At 47.2% G+C, this 11,756-nt stretch overlaps 1 protein-coding gene across 1 annotated transcript in view; it reads right to left on the reverse strand.

The window, feature by feature from the left end:
* COL6A3 (collagen, type VI, alpha 3) overlaps positions 1-11,756 on the reverse strand; it is a 52,585-nt gene that overhangs the window by 23,296 nt on the left and 17,533 nt on the right. The window contains exons 7-16 of the mRNA XM_009875077.1: positions 10,264-10,884; positions 8,618-9,217; positions 7,417-8,019; positions 6,417-7,019; positions 4,474-4,820; positions 3,965-4,043; positions 3,483-3,628; positions 2,040-2,132; positions 1,585-1,638; positions 494-565 (exon numbers count right to left, since the gene is read on the reverse strand). Coding sequence (XP_009873379.1) covers positions 494-565; positions 1,585-1,638; positions 2,040-2,132; positions 3,483-3,628; positions 3,965-4,043; positions 4,474-4,820; positions 6,417-7,019; positions 7,417-8,019; positions 8,618-9,217; positions 10,264-10,884 — 3,218 coding nt within the window. The remainder of the gene's footprint in view (positions 1-493; positions 566-1,584; positions 1,639-2,039; positions 2,133-3,482; positions 3,629-3,964; positions 4,044-4,473; positions 4,821-6,416; positions 7,020-7,416; positions 8,020-8,617; positions 9,218-10,263; positions 10,885-11,756) is intronic.

The following is an 11,756-nucleotide window of genomic DNA, read 5'->3' on the forward strand; positions in this document are numbered from 1 at the left end:
ACCGGTTTCCCAAAGTCCCCTTTAAAACCCCCCCGCCACAGCTCATTTTTCTCCCTTCTCCCCAACAGCAGATTTCCATCCACACGCCGTCCCAGCCCTGGGCCAAGACATGCACACATTACTTCTTGGTGTTAAAGCCAAATCCAACTCTCCTCACACCTTTACCCTAGAGCCAGACTGCAGAAAATCATAGAATCATAGAATGGCCTAGACTGGAAGGGACCTTTGAGATCATCTAGTCCAACCTCCCTGTTTTGGGTAGGGCCGCCACCAGTCTTGTCTGTAGATTAAGACCAGAGCTGCCCTTTTGCTCTTTATTGCAACCCTAAAACCACAACAGCTGCTGAAAGCCTTGGTGCTTGGCCAGGTGGACACCACCATTCAAGTGGACATGGTGACAGTTGCCTGACACCAAAGCAGCAGGAGTTGCCCTCAGTGGACTCCCATCAGCTAGAGTCTGGGTCTGCTCTGTGCAGGATCCTTCGACACATACCTTGGTTCCTCTGTGTCCGGGGCATCCTTGGAAACCCTGCGTCCCGTTCACACCCGGTGGCCCACGCTCACCCTGTTGCATGGAGGGGAAAATGCGGTGGTCAGGGTTGCTTGCTTAGTGTGTTTCTTCAACTAACTGCATGCATCAGCAAGCACAGGAGGTGGCTTGGAAGAACAGGAGCAGACGGAGCATCAGAGTTTGAAAGGTCAGTGCCCGGCCACCCCACCATTTCCTTCCCACAACCTTTCCTCATGTAGAGACCAACTGCAAGTCTTCATCACTGAGAAACACTCTTAGCTATGAAAGAGCTTTATAAAACTTCTCCTTCAAAAATAAAATTACAAGACCGAGCCCTCAGAGCTCTGCAGAGATATCTAATCCCATCCTGACCTTAAAGCCCCAGGAGAACGTTGCGTCGCACGCGATATCTGACAGCAGCATTTGGCCCCTGCCCCTGGTATTGGAAAGCGATGAGCACCACCCCCCCCCCCCCCTCCTTGGCCTCGGCTTCACCTCCTGGGCGTCATGCATGGGGAGTTGTTTATTCCAGGGATGACATGGGATTTGTGAAGTAAGAGTTTGGATGAAATAGTGCTAGTAAGAAGTCATGGGACTCCTGTTGTCTGCTACTATGATGGATAGAAATACCCCTTCTTGGTCCCATTCTTCACATCTTTCGGGGGCATTTGATATGGATAACTTTGGCATAAGATGCAGCTTTAATGAATTTGGGAATTGTGTTGTGTTCGTAATCACCCTGCCCTGCTCACAGGTGCTTGGGATCAGATGCAAACGTTCCCACCTGCCTTGGATAGCACAGGGCTGGGTCACATCATATAAGGGATGTTACTCCTCCCATCATGCCTTCTGCAGTTCTCAGGGAGCTCCTTACTGACCTTCTCCCTGGAGCAGCTGGGACCAGCAACTCAGGCTATCAGGTAGGGGAAACACAAAATTCTGCTTTCTCTTTCATCTAATCTGCACCCACATCCCCAGCAGAAAATAGGTAGTGAGAAAGCCTCCCAGCGCTTCGCTCTGGTGAGGTCCTTTGTTTGAGCAGTACTGCCTGTAGAGCAGGGGCAATCACTTACCGGTCCTCCTTCATCACCAGGATAACCTCCATAGCCAAGATCACCCGTGGCACCCTATAAGACAACAGAGAGGATTCTTGATTCCTTTCATAGTTCTGTGATCTCCCTTTAAACTGATATTTGAGATTTCCCTAGATTTGCACAAAGCAGCTGCTTGGTCATCTGTGTAAACAAGTTAATGAGACATCCCTAAACTGTTTCACAGGACACTTCATCCCCTCCTTCCAGTCGCTCTCCCCTGCCCTCTTGGTTGTTTTACAACAGAGAGGCTGTGAGGAAAGGGAGGAAGAGCAGCTCTCGCCCCCTGTACATGTTCTGGGGATAGTTTTAAAATGGGGAGTAAGTTACATTACACCCATTGCAATGTACACAGCCTGCACATCACCCACTCATTACTACTGTGGTGGAGAGTGACCTTGCACAGGTACCCTTGGTCCCCAGATGAAGCGACCTACCTTTGGTCCTATGGGGCCTGGCACACCTCTGTCCCCTCTCTGCCCCGAGCACTTGCATGGGACCTTGCAGCACGTCCTCTCTGCGATGTTGTCCTGCAGCAAAATGCATATGACACAATAGGAAGGTGTTAGAAAAGTTGCAGTGTCCCACCGCTGTAATTCCTGCAAGCCCTCGACTCTGGGCAGTTGCTCCTGTACCAAGTATAATGTTGCTCTGGCAGCATTTTGGGGTTTGTCTGCCGTGAAACACCCACAACCTCAGGAGGAGCAGGTGTGTGTTGGCAGGCAGGTTTGGAAACAGCAATCAATGTAGTATTTTGGACATCAGAGGCAAAGGTTTAAATCGGTGGGGCAGAATTCATAGAGAGTATTTTATAGGAGACCAGTCCTATAAATGACAGGTGCCTGTCACCGAGGAGAGCAATCTCATGTCCAGAGAAACAAATCCAGACTGTGGAATAGGCCACAAGAAAGTCATTGTAGTGAGTAGCAGGCTGAGAACAATTTGTGAGCTTGCAGCAAAAGAGGAAGAAGAAGGAAAGAAAAAAAAGGGTATGGATTCAGAGAAATCACATCTTGGTTTTGCATCATCCAGTAGAAAGAAAGAAAAAAAAATCACTTTCTCTGCCAAGTACATTGCTAGCTGCAAACATTTCCTGCCAGCTTTGCACATTTACATTTTGAAAGGATTTTCCTAGGCAACTGAACTACTTGAGGCTGGGCTGAAGACTGCCTCTTATCAAAACCAAGTTTCACTCCCAAGTGGCTGCGCTTTGATTTGCTGAGGTGGGTCCAGCAAGGATACCGTAGGGATCAGTGGTTAAGCCAAATCTAATTAAATCTACTGGAAAAGGAGTTTAATGATGCTGGTAGCAGATGTGAAGCTAGGAGGAACTGGACAAACAGGTTGATAGCAGATTAAATCAATGAATTTGAGAGGGGCTAAATACATGGGAGGCAATTAAATCCATGAAGAAGAAAGGATAACTCCTTCATCTGTTAAAAGTACATCTGAAATACAGGCAGCCTATCAACTTGGCTAAAGAAATCTTGAAAGCAGTGCTTCTGCAAGAGATTTAGCACTGACAAGGTAACCCATAAGGTTAAAAAGACTCGACAGTATAAATAACAGTGGAGGGCGGGCTTTTTGGTGTGGCAGCCTTTGATGGCATTTTCTGCCATCCCATTTGACCTGATCCCATGCACTGCAGCCTCGTTTGGAGCAGGGCTTCTCCAGGAGTGGTATGAGACCAGGCAGCGCCATGGTCTGCTCTGAACTTTATTTGCCATGTCATTTGTAAAAAAGAGCTGATGTGAGGAAGGGAGGGGAGAGGACTGGAGCCAAGAGGGTGTAATTCAGCCGCGGTTCAGTCCCACAGGAGATCCAGCCATCGGCTCTCTTCCAGCATTACAAGGCAGCAGTGCCTGTGCCAAGTTACTTACAAGCTGCTCTGCCAGCTCGAAGTCCAAGTCCAGCAGATTAACTCTGAGCGGTCTGTTGTAGGTGAACCCGCGACCAAACTCCAGCTGCATCAGTCTGTCAAAATTGCTCACTCGGTCCAGCCCAACGAAGATGAGAGCGTTGACACCTGAAGGTGAGGAGGAAGCAGAAGCATGAGGGGGTGAGATGCCCTGCAGAGCCTGCACACCTTCCCTATGTAAAGATGGTTCGTTATCCCCCTCTTTGATTGCAAACCAAGCTTATTCAATCAAGAACAAGTACATTCAGTGTAAGTCACCTCCAGGCTTAGGTGCCAGCAGGCAGCTAAATATCACAGGAAGGCAAAGAACAGCAAGCGCGTATAGAAATCACTCAATCCTTATTCATTACTATCAAAAGCTGGTGGATTCATGAGAAATGGAGGGAAAACGGGCCATATGTTAACATGGACTGTAATAGCTGCCTTGAAGAGTAAAAACATTACCTTCTGTACGCAAAGAAGACGAAGCAGCCTCTAGCTGATATATCGAGTCCTCTGCACCATCAGTAAAATGGATTATAACCTAGGAGGGAATCAAATACATGTCAGGACCCAGAATGTTTCAGGTATGAAACACAAGCAGTGTGCAACTTCAAAGGCCTTCTTCCAAGACATGCTTCATCTGAGAGGAGATGGAATTACCACACCCTTTCCAGCCTATGAAGCTTTGTATTCCTGTGCCAGATTTCTATACATCGTGTCGCACAGGCGTTTGTGGAATGTTTCTGAAAATGAGCACTGGCTGCAGAGATGTTCAGCAATGGTCAGGTCAGGACCTTGACAATATATGGAGAGTGTAGGAACCAAGTAGGGTTTAAGTGACCAAATTTGTTATGAATAAATTCATTTAATTAATATATTTTTTAAAAATTTCTTATGAATTTACAGTCACTTTACCAACAAGTCAGCTTTCCTGGCCGAGACCACCCTAGGTGACCTTCTTTTTGACTTACTTTGGTGCTGCCGGAGGCCGAAGATCTGAATTTGTTCAGGTAGGACCTCAGCGTATCTGCTGTGAGGAGATATGGCCCGCGAGTGCGCATGCCCTGAAACCTCTCAAAGAGGTCAGGCTGGTACTTGGAGAAGTCCAGACCCTCCACAGGTCCCCCTTGAGTCTGGGCCATGATGGCTACCCTAACATTGGGTGCCTGGTTGCCGGTGCAGCTGATCTTCTGCATCTGCGTTATTCTGTTCAGCACGGACTCGACTCTGGACTCCAGACCTCTCTGGGAATTGAATATATTTTGGCCGGGCTCAACATCCGTGACATCGAAGCCAAGTATCACATCTAAATCACAATCTGAAAGGGAAATACAGAAAGAGAGGAGAGTGCTGAGCAATACAACAATTGCTTTTCAAGTAATGACTTTCCTAATTATTCTATTAGTTATTAGAGAAGACACTCTCTGCAGCAAAAACCACCAGCATTTGATACGCAAGTGTCTTCTCCTTTCTTTCATGATATGAAACACAAACCTTGGAAAAATCTGCATTTTATTAATTTTTCTACTTCTTTTTTTTTTTTCATTGTTGCTTAGCACTGGGAGGAGCTGACTAAATAAAATGCAATAGAAATTTGCATTTTTGTCAGGCAGCCAAGACTGCTCCTTTCTCTCCATTGGGTGAAAACCTGTCAGTATTTGGACAGCAGGCATGCTCCCGCTGCCTGGGCTTGAAGTGACCACCCTCCAGTCACAGGGATGTAGGGGCAGGTGACAACCAGGTCAGGCCCCTGAAAGGTGTAACTAGGATTTATATGGGATAGTTGGGAAGTAGGGCAGAAAGTTGCTTAGCTCAAACTGATGGGGTGATGCACAGTCTGCCTTTCTGCAGGAATATTTAGCCTGAGCTTGGAGCACCCTGCAGCCATTGAGCTCCCCATTGATCCGAATCATGGAGAAATAAGGCTGCTGGATACCTTTTGCCTAGGTTCAATGTCTCCTGCTCTTACATAGACATTCAAACAGGGAGGTGTTTGAATTTTCTTTTATGTTAATCACACTGCTGCTGCAGTCATGGGTACCACCCGCAACAATTTGCTTTTCCCTGCACTCAGCTTGTTGTTTTGGCTGGAGCTGCTGCTCAGCTTAGGGCTGCAGTGGCTCTCCTTTGGCTTCTTCAGAGGTTCAGGAGACACCTCTGCTCAAAAGCCAGAGGGCTGAGCCACAGTGAGTTGTGCTGGGAATAGGACTTGCTGTAGTGTAGTAAGTAAAAACATCTGCTGGGAGTCTGGTATGACGGCAATACCAGTTTGCTTACTCACCCTAATTCCCCTCACTTGGCTTCTGAAGTAGCAAAATCATGGGATTCCTTCTTACGGCAATTTTACCTTAAACTATGCCACTTGTGCCCTAGCTTTTTCTCATATACTTGTTGCAAGATCAGGTGAGCGCCCTGGATGATCTGGCAAAAGAAATTCTAATTTCCATCACACCATGCATGCTGGGGACTGATTGACTGTGAAGTCCAATTGGCTTGTGATAAACACAGTGGGCAAAACAAGGACCATCACTTTTTGTTTTGGTACTAAACAAGGTGGTCTGTCAATATGATACTGGCGTCATGTCCCTACGCATCTGTGGAGCGAGACTTGGTCTGAAGGCAGCTATATAAAGGAGCCCCTCCAGTGTCGTGGTAGGAGGACGGTGATTTGGTGCTTGACTGTCACATCTGAAATTACCCTACCATGATGGCGCCTCTGCAGTGATGGTATGCAAGTTGTTCACACAAACCAAAGGTACCCACCACCATGCTCATGGAGGAGGTCTGAGCCCAGACTGCGCCTCAGGCTATAACAAAGCACAAGAGCAGGCGAGGCAAGTCCATCATAACTCCTTGTATGTTAAAAGCCACGCTTGAGAATGACTCGAGCACACTATGAAAGGATCACGCTCACCTCTCGTAACATCCGTTGTTACTAGGCACAATTTCTCCTCCATAGCGGCTTCCAGCGTAACCAGGACCTGCTCGTTTAACTCAGACAGCTCCTGGGCTGTGGATGCTCTGAAACTCGTGGCACTCTCGCTGGCCAGCATGCTGACATCCTTCAGGTCGATGTTCCTCACGCCAACCGCGAATACCTTGACACCTTTCTGCGCGATTGCCAAGGAGGCACTCGGCCCGTCGTCTGAGGACTTTCCGCCCGTGACGATGAAGGCAATCTGGGGCACCCTCTGGTCAATTCGGCTGCCAGCCTCCTTCACAAAATGATTTGCCTGAATATGCTTGATGGCTGCGCCGGTGTTAGCCACTAGGCCACCTTTGTAGACAACTTTGCTGATGGCATCTAAAATCTGAGATTTGGTGGAGTAGTCCTTGAGGAAAAACTCATCGGTGACATCTGAGTTGTACTGGGCCAGCCCGACCTGGATAGAGTCACCGTCCCTATAAATGGCATCCACCACAGAGTAGACAAACTGGAGAACTTCTTGGAAGTTATCTCTCCCCAGGTTGATGGAGCCATCCAGCAAAAATACAATGTCAGCCTGCTTTTTACCTCCTGAAAAGATTACAAAGAAAACACAATTACAAAAAATTGTTTGTGGCATCTATAATATTTAAGATACTTAGTGCTCTGTGTAGCAGTGTTGTGTTTCTCCTTTCTTCTTAGTTTCATGGTCTTTGGCATGATTTTACATCTGTCTGAGAAGGGTTTTATATAAAACTTACTACACTTCATACAACAGTGTTGTTTTTGTGATAGAATCCCTCATCTCATTTCAAATTTAATTCTATTCTTTCCTATGCTCAACAGAATCTTCTTCTAAGTGCTCTTTAAACCAATGCAGCTAGTGGGTTGGGAATCAAAAGGTATTATTACAGAAACATTTTCATATTATACAAATTCTGTCTGATCTCTGTTCAGAAAAGTCTACAAGTAAGAACAGCAGTCTTACCAGGTTCTAAAATTAGAGGGGTTTCTGTTGTAGGTATCGGAAGCTCTTCAAGAATACTCTGCACCTTCTTTTCTAAAGTTGAGAGTCCCGTGAAGTCCTGTACCACAAGCACACGGTCAGGATCATTAGTGATGACCTGCAGCTGGTACCTGTCCACATTCCTGGCTCCAACACCCAGAGGTTTAATGTTTGTTGAAGAGATCGTGTTAGCAGGCCTGCTCACGTCGTCCTGAGACCGGTCTCCGAGGATGACGACTAGGTGCTGGGGCACTCTGTCTTCTATCCTGCTCCCTGCTGACTTGACAAAGTAGGTCTTCACCACCTGATCTAAGGCTTTGCCAGCATTCACGGGGGACCCTCCTCTAAACCTCAAGCGGCGGATGGCTTGCAGGACGTTGTTTTTGGACTTGTGGGTCTTCAGGTAGAACTCAGGGAAGACATTATTGCTGAACTGCACCACGCCAATTCGCACTTTGTTTGGCCCAACATCCAACTGCTGAACAATTCTGCTGATAAAATCTCGAATGTGAGCCAGCCCGTTGGGCCCAACACTGTCGGAGCTGTCAATGAGGAAGACGATATCCTTCTCATCACCTGAAATTTCTGCAGGGAAGCAAGGTAAGGGTAAATTATTTTTGCGGCAAGCCTTTGCTTAAGCTTTGGTGGAGGATTTTTGTGCTCTCTGCTCTCATGCAATGGAAAACTTCAGTCTTTTAGCCAACTTTAGGCATGGTGCTTTGGAGAACCTCTCCAAATGGGCTTGTGTGCTTCTGTGTTAGCAGTCAGCCTAATATTCAAAGCACGCATTATTCAGAGCCTTATCTGTTTTCATGCATTAACGCTCTCCTCTGGATTTGTCAATGTTTCCATCTTCATTTTACCCAAGATTTATGTCTCTTTCCTAGAAAGCTGCTAAATGGGAATAGGCAATCGTACACATTGCGGTGTTCGACTTGAAAATCAGAATAGGCAACATATTTAGGTACTTGACATGAAAATCCCAAGTTATAGTGATTTTACGTACTTGCGTAGATTTTCCACATATCTAAAAGTTTCCTACTAAAACCATACATGTGCTATACCTTTGCTTTTAACTATGGAAAACCTTGGTTCATAGAGAAAGGATGGAAAATAATTTACACATTTGGGCAACATTTACTTGAGCAGCAACTCAGAGGGGGTGATGTTGACAGAGCCTTACCGTCAGGAAGTCTCACATCTCCCAGCAGCCGTCTGATTTGGTCCCCAGTCAGGGTTTCAATAGGAGTCAGCAGCTTCTGCTCAAGGCTGGGCAGTTCCTGGAAGCTGGAGACTTGGAATACATGATCAGGACTAAGGGAGATCTGAACCATCTGCTCAAGATCCACGTTCTTTGCTACCACCATAGGTGCTACCCCCACTTGTTTGACTTGGAGTGATGGGTACTCTAAGTCATCATCGGACTTGCGGGAGGAGAGGATGATCAAAAACTGGGGGACGCCCTCCTCTATGCGGCTCCCGGAGGGGCGGTTGAAGATGGTCTTCGCCACAAACTCAAGGGCTTCCCCCATGTTCACCTGCTGTCCACCCTGCGGCCGCAGCCGTCTCACGGCGCTCTGAACCTCATCCTTGGTGGAGTGGGCATTGAGCAGGAACTCCACATGGGGATGCTCGCTGAACTGGACCACCGAAATCCTGGTGGTGTCAAAGCCCACGTCCAGGTTGCTCACTATCCTCTCAATGAGATCGCGGATGAGGTAGAACTCCTGGGCGGCATAGCGGGAGCCATCAACCATGAACACGACGTCCCTCTTCACACCCGCTGCAGAAAAGAAGGCAGCAGTCAGCAGATGCGTCAGGCATTACTTAGGGAGAGAAGCTAAGCTCATCATCTACATCCCTGGCCCACTCTTTTGGCCATGGGGAGGATGACCATTGTTTCTTTGTCTGTGATATCTCCTGGGAGTACCAGCAGGCGGCTCTGGTTCAACCCAGAGACAGGACCAGTCTGCTGGGCACATCTCCAGGCAGTGCAAGAACAGCACCTTCCAGAGCAAAGGAAGCAAGAGGGACCAGTGGAAACTTGCAGTAATAATTCCTTGCAGAATCTCCACCCAAGGAAATGTGGTCTGCTGATGCTCCTTACTCAGGGCAGGTTGCCAGGCAGCCTGGGGTTGTTTTACACTCAGTATCACCCCTCTTTCTTTGGCTTTGTCCTCTAGGGAAGCTTCTAAACTATTATTTTCTCAGCTTCTGCCTCTCCAGGATGATCTTTTGCTTCCTGATAAGTTTTCTGCATTGATAATTCAGGACAGAACCTGAATTGTTGCTGAATATCACACTGATAAATGTAGAGAGAGAAAGCAGTCTGAGTCTGAAGGGAAGGAACAGACAGAGTAGGATGGTGGCCTTCAAAAGGGACTAGTCTGGGATGGATACCCTTCATCCCTGGCAAATACTGGCTGGATTTCATTCCAGGTGAGACCAGAAGTGGAAGATTTGATGCTTTTCCTGGCAAGCAGGTCTTACATTTAGCAAAAAGCTGACCATTTATAGTGCTGTGAAAGTGTCCCTGTAGCATGTAAATGACACAATTTCCATTCTAGAATAAATAGCATGGACTTAAAATCCATGAACTTAAAATAAGATTAAGGTCATAGAATTCACTTTGTGGGTCCTCCATACAACATGGACCACCTTTAGGGACTGGGCTTAAAGGTGGCTCAGCCTAATCACAACAGTGAGACCAAGCTGGGCTTGGAGTCTTAGCCATGACCAAGTTTGCTTTTCTCAGTTTGTGTTGCAGCCATGATGTTACTAAACATCATATTTTGCCATTGGCTCTTGGTGCAGACACAAACATCTCACCTGGACTGGGTGATGTAAAAACCAGATCAGGGGCAAGTGACTCTATCTCTTTCTTGGTCAGCCGGATGACTCTGTTTGAGATGACCTGCTGCACCGTGTCCAGCTGGCTGAAGTCAGGCACAGAGATAGCAAAATCTGGGAGGAAGGAAATTGTCTGCAGCTCTGTGAGGTCGGCATTTCCAATCCCGATGCCAAAGGGCACCGTGCCACTTGTCTTCAGGATCACTGAGGGCCTTCTCACATCATCCTGGGACCGGTCAGCGGTCAGCAGAATCAGGAACTGTGGGACACCCTCCGCTATCCTGCTGCCACTCGACACTGTGAACACATTCTTGATGAGATAGTCGAGGGCTGCTCCAGTGTTCAGAGGAGATCCTCCCATAACATTCAGCCCCTGGATGGCATTGATGAGATCTGCTTTGTCTTCATGGGTGTCAAGTAAGAACTCGGGTTGTATAACGTTGCTGTACTGTGCGACGGCGACACGGACCTTGTCACGACCGATATCGAGGCTTTCGACAACTCTTTGGACAAAGGTCTTCAGTAGAGGAAAACCTCTTCTGACACCATCCGAGCCATCAATTAGAAACACCACATCCTTCTTCTCACCTCTGTCAACTACTGTTCGAGACAAGTAAGGGAAGGGGGAATAAGTGAGATTCTCTTTTGTAGTGATTATTATTCCCCGCATACACTGAATCGGAGTACAAAAGCTCTAGAAGAGGAAAGCGAGGTGTCAGGACGGGTAGTTCGGCTTCTTTGCCATTGGATGCAGTCCCTGGTGAAGAGGCAGATGGATGGAAATTGGTGGAAAATGCAACGCAGCACGTGCTGTGCCTTACCCACCAAGTCATATGATCGTAGACCCATAGGAAATAGGGCGCCAAGGAACTCTGGGTGCCATCTCCTAGCTGAGGCGGGGAGAAGCTGTCTGCCTCCAAAGAGGCTGAGAAGCTGCCATATGGCTTTGCGATGTGCATCAGGAGTCTGGGGCATCAGAGATCTTTTGCTCCCAGAGGAAAAGGAGTTTCTGAATGAAATGGCATGCCGCAGAGGGGGTGCTCACAGGGAGCCAGTGAAGAGAGGGAGAAAAATCTTTTCTGAGGCATCGCTGAACTTAAAAATAATTAATTGTGCACATACTCAAACTACATAAGAATTTGCTGGAAAGGACATCCAACTGAAAATGATGAAATGCTTCTCTAAAATGCTAGACGCTGATTTAATTATTTTTACTAACTTCAAGCACAAAAAAATGCTAATTGTGATCAAACACTCTTTTTTTAAAAAAAGCCGCCCAAAGCCTGTGAAATGTCAAAGATCAGAGAACTGTTGACATGTTCTGCTATTGACTAAGAGTATTGAAAAGCTTTGGTTCAGCCAAGCAGAAAACATCACTGCCTCTCAAATACAGCAACTGATGGATGGCATCCCCAAAAGTGCTGTTGGTTTGTTTTCAGCAGCATCAAATGGGACAGGCAGGGGGGAGAGCT

The sequence above is a fragment of the Apaloderma vittatum genome, unplaced genomic scaffold, assembly GCF_000703405.1.
Source record: "Apaloderma vittatum isolate BGI_N311 unplaced genomic scaffold, ASM70340v1 scaffold5638, whole genome shotgun sequence".
Lineage (NCBI taxonomy): Eukaryota > Metazoa > Chordata > Aves > Trogoniformes > Trogonidae > Apaloderma > Apaloderma vittatum.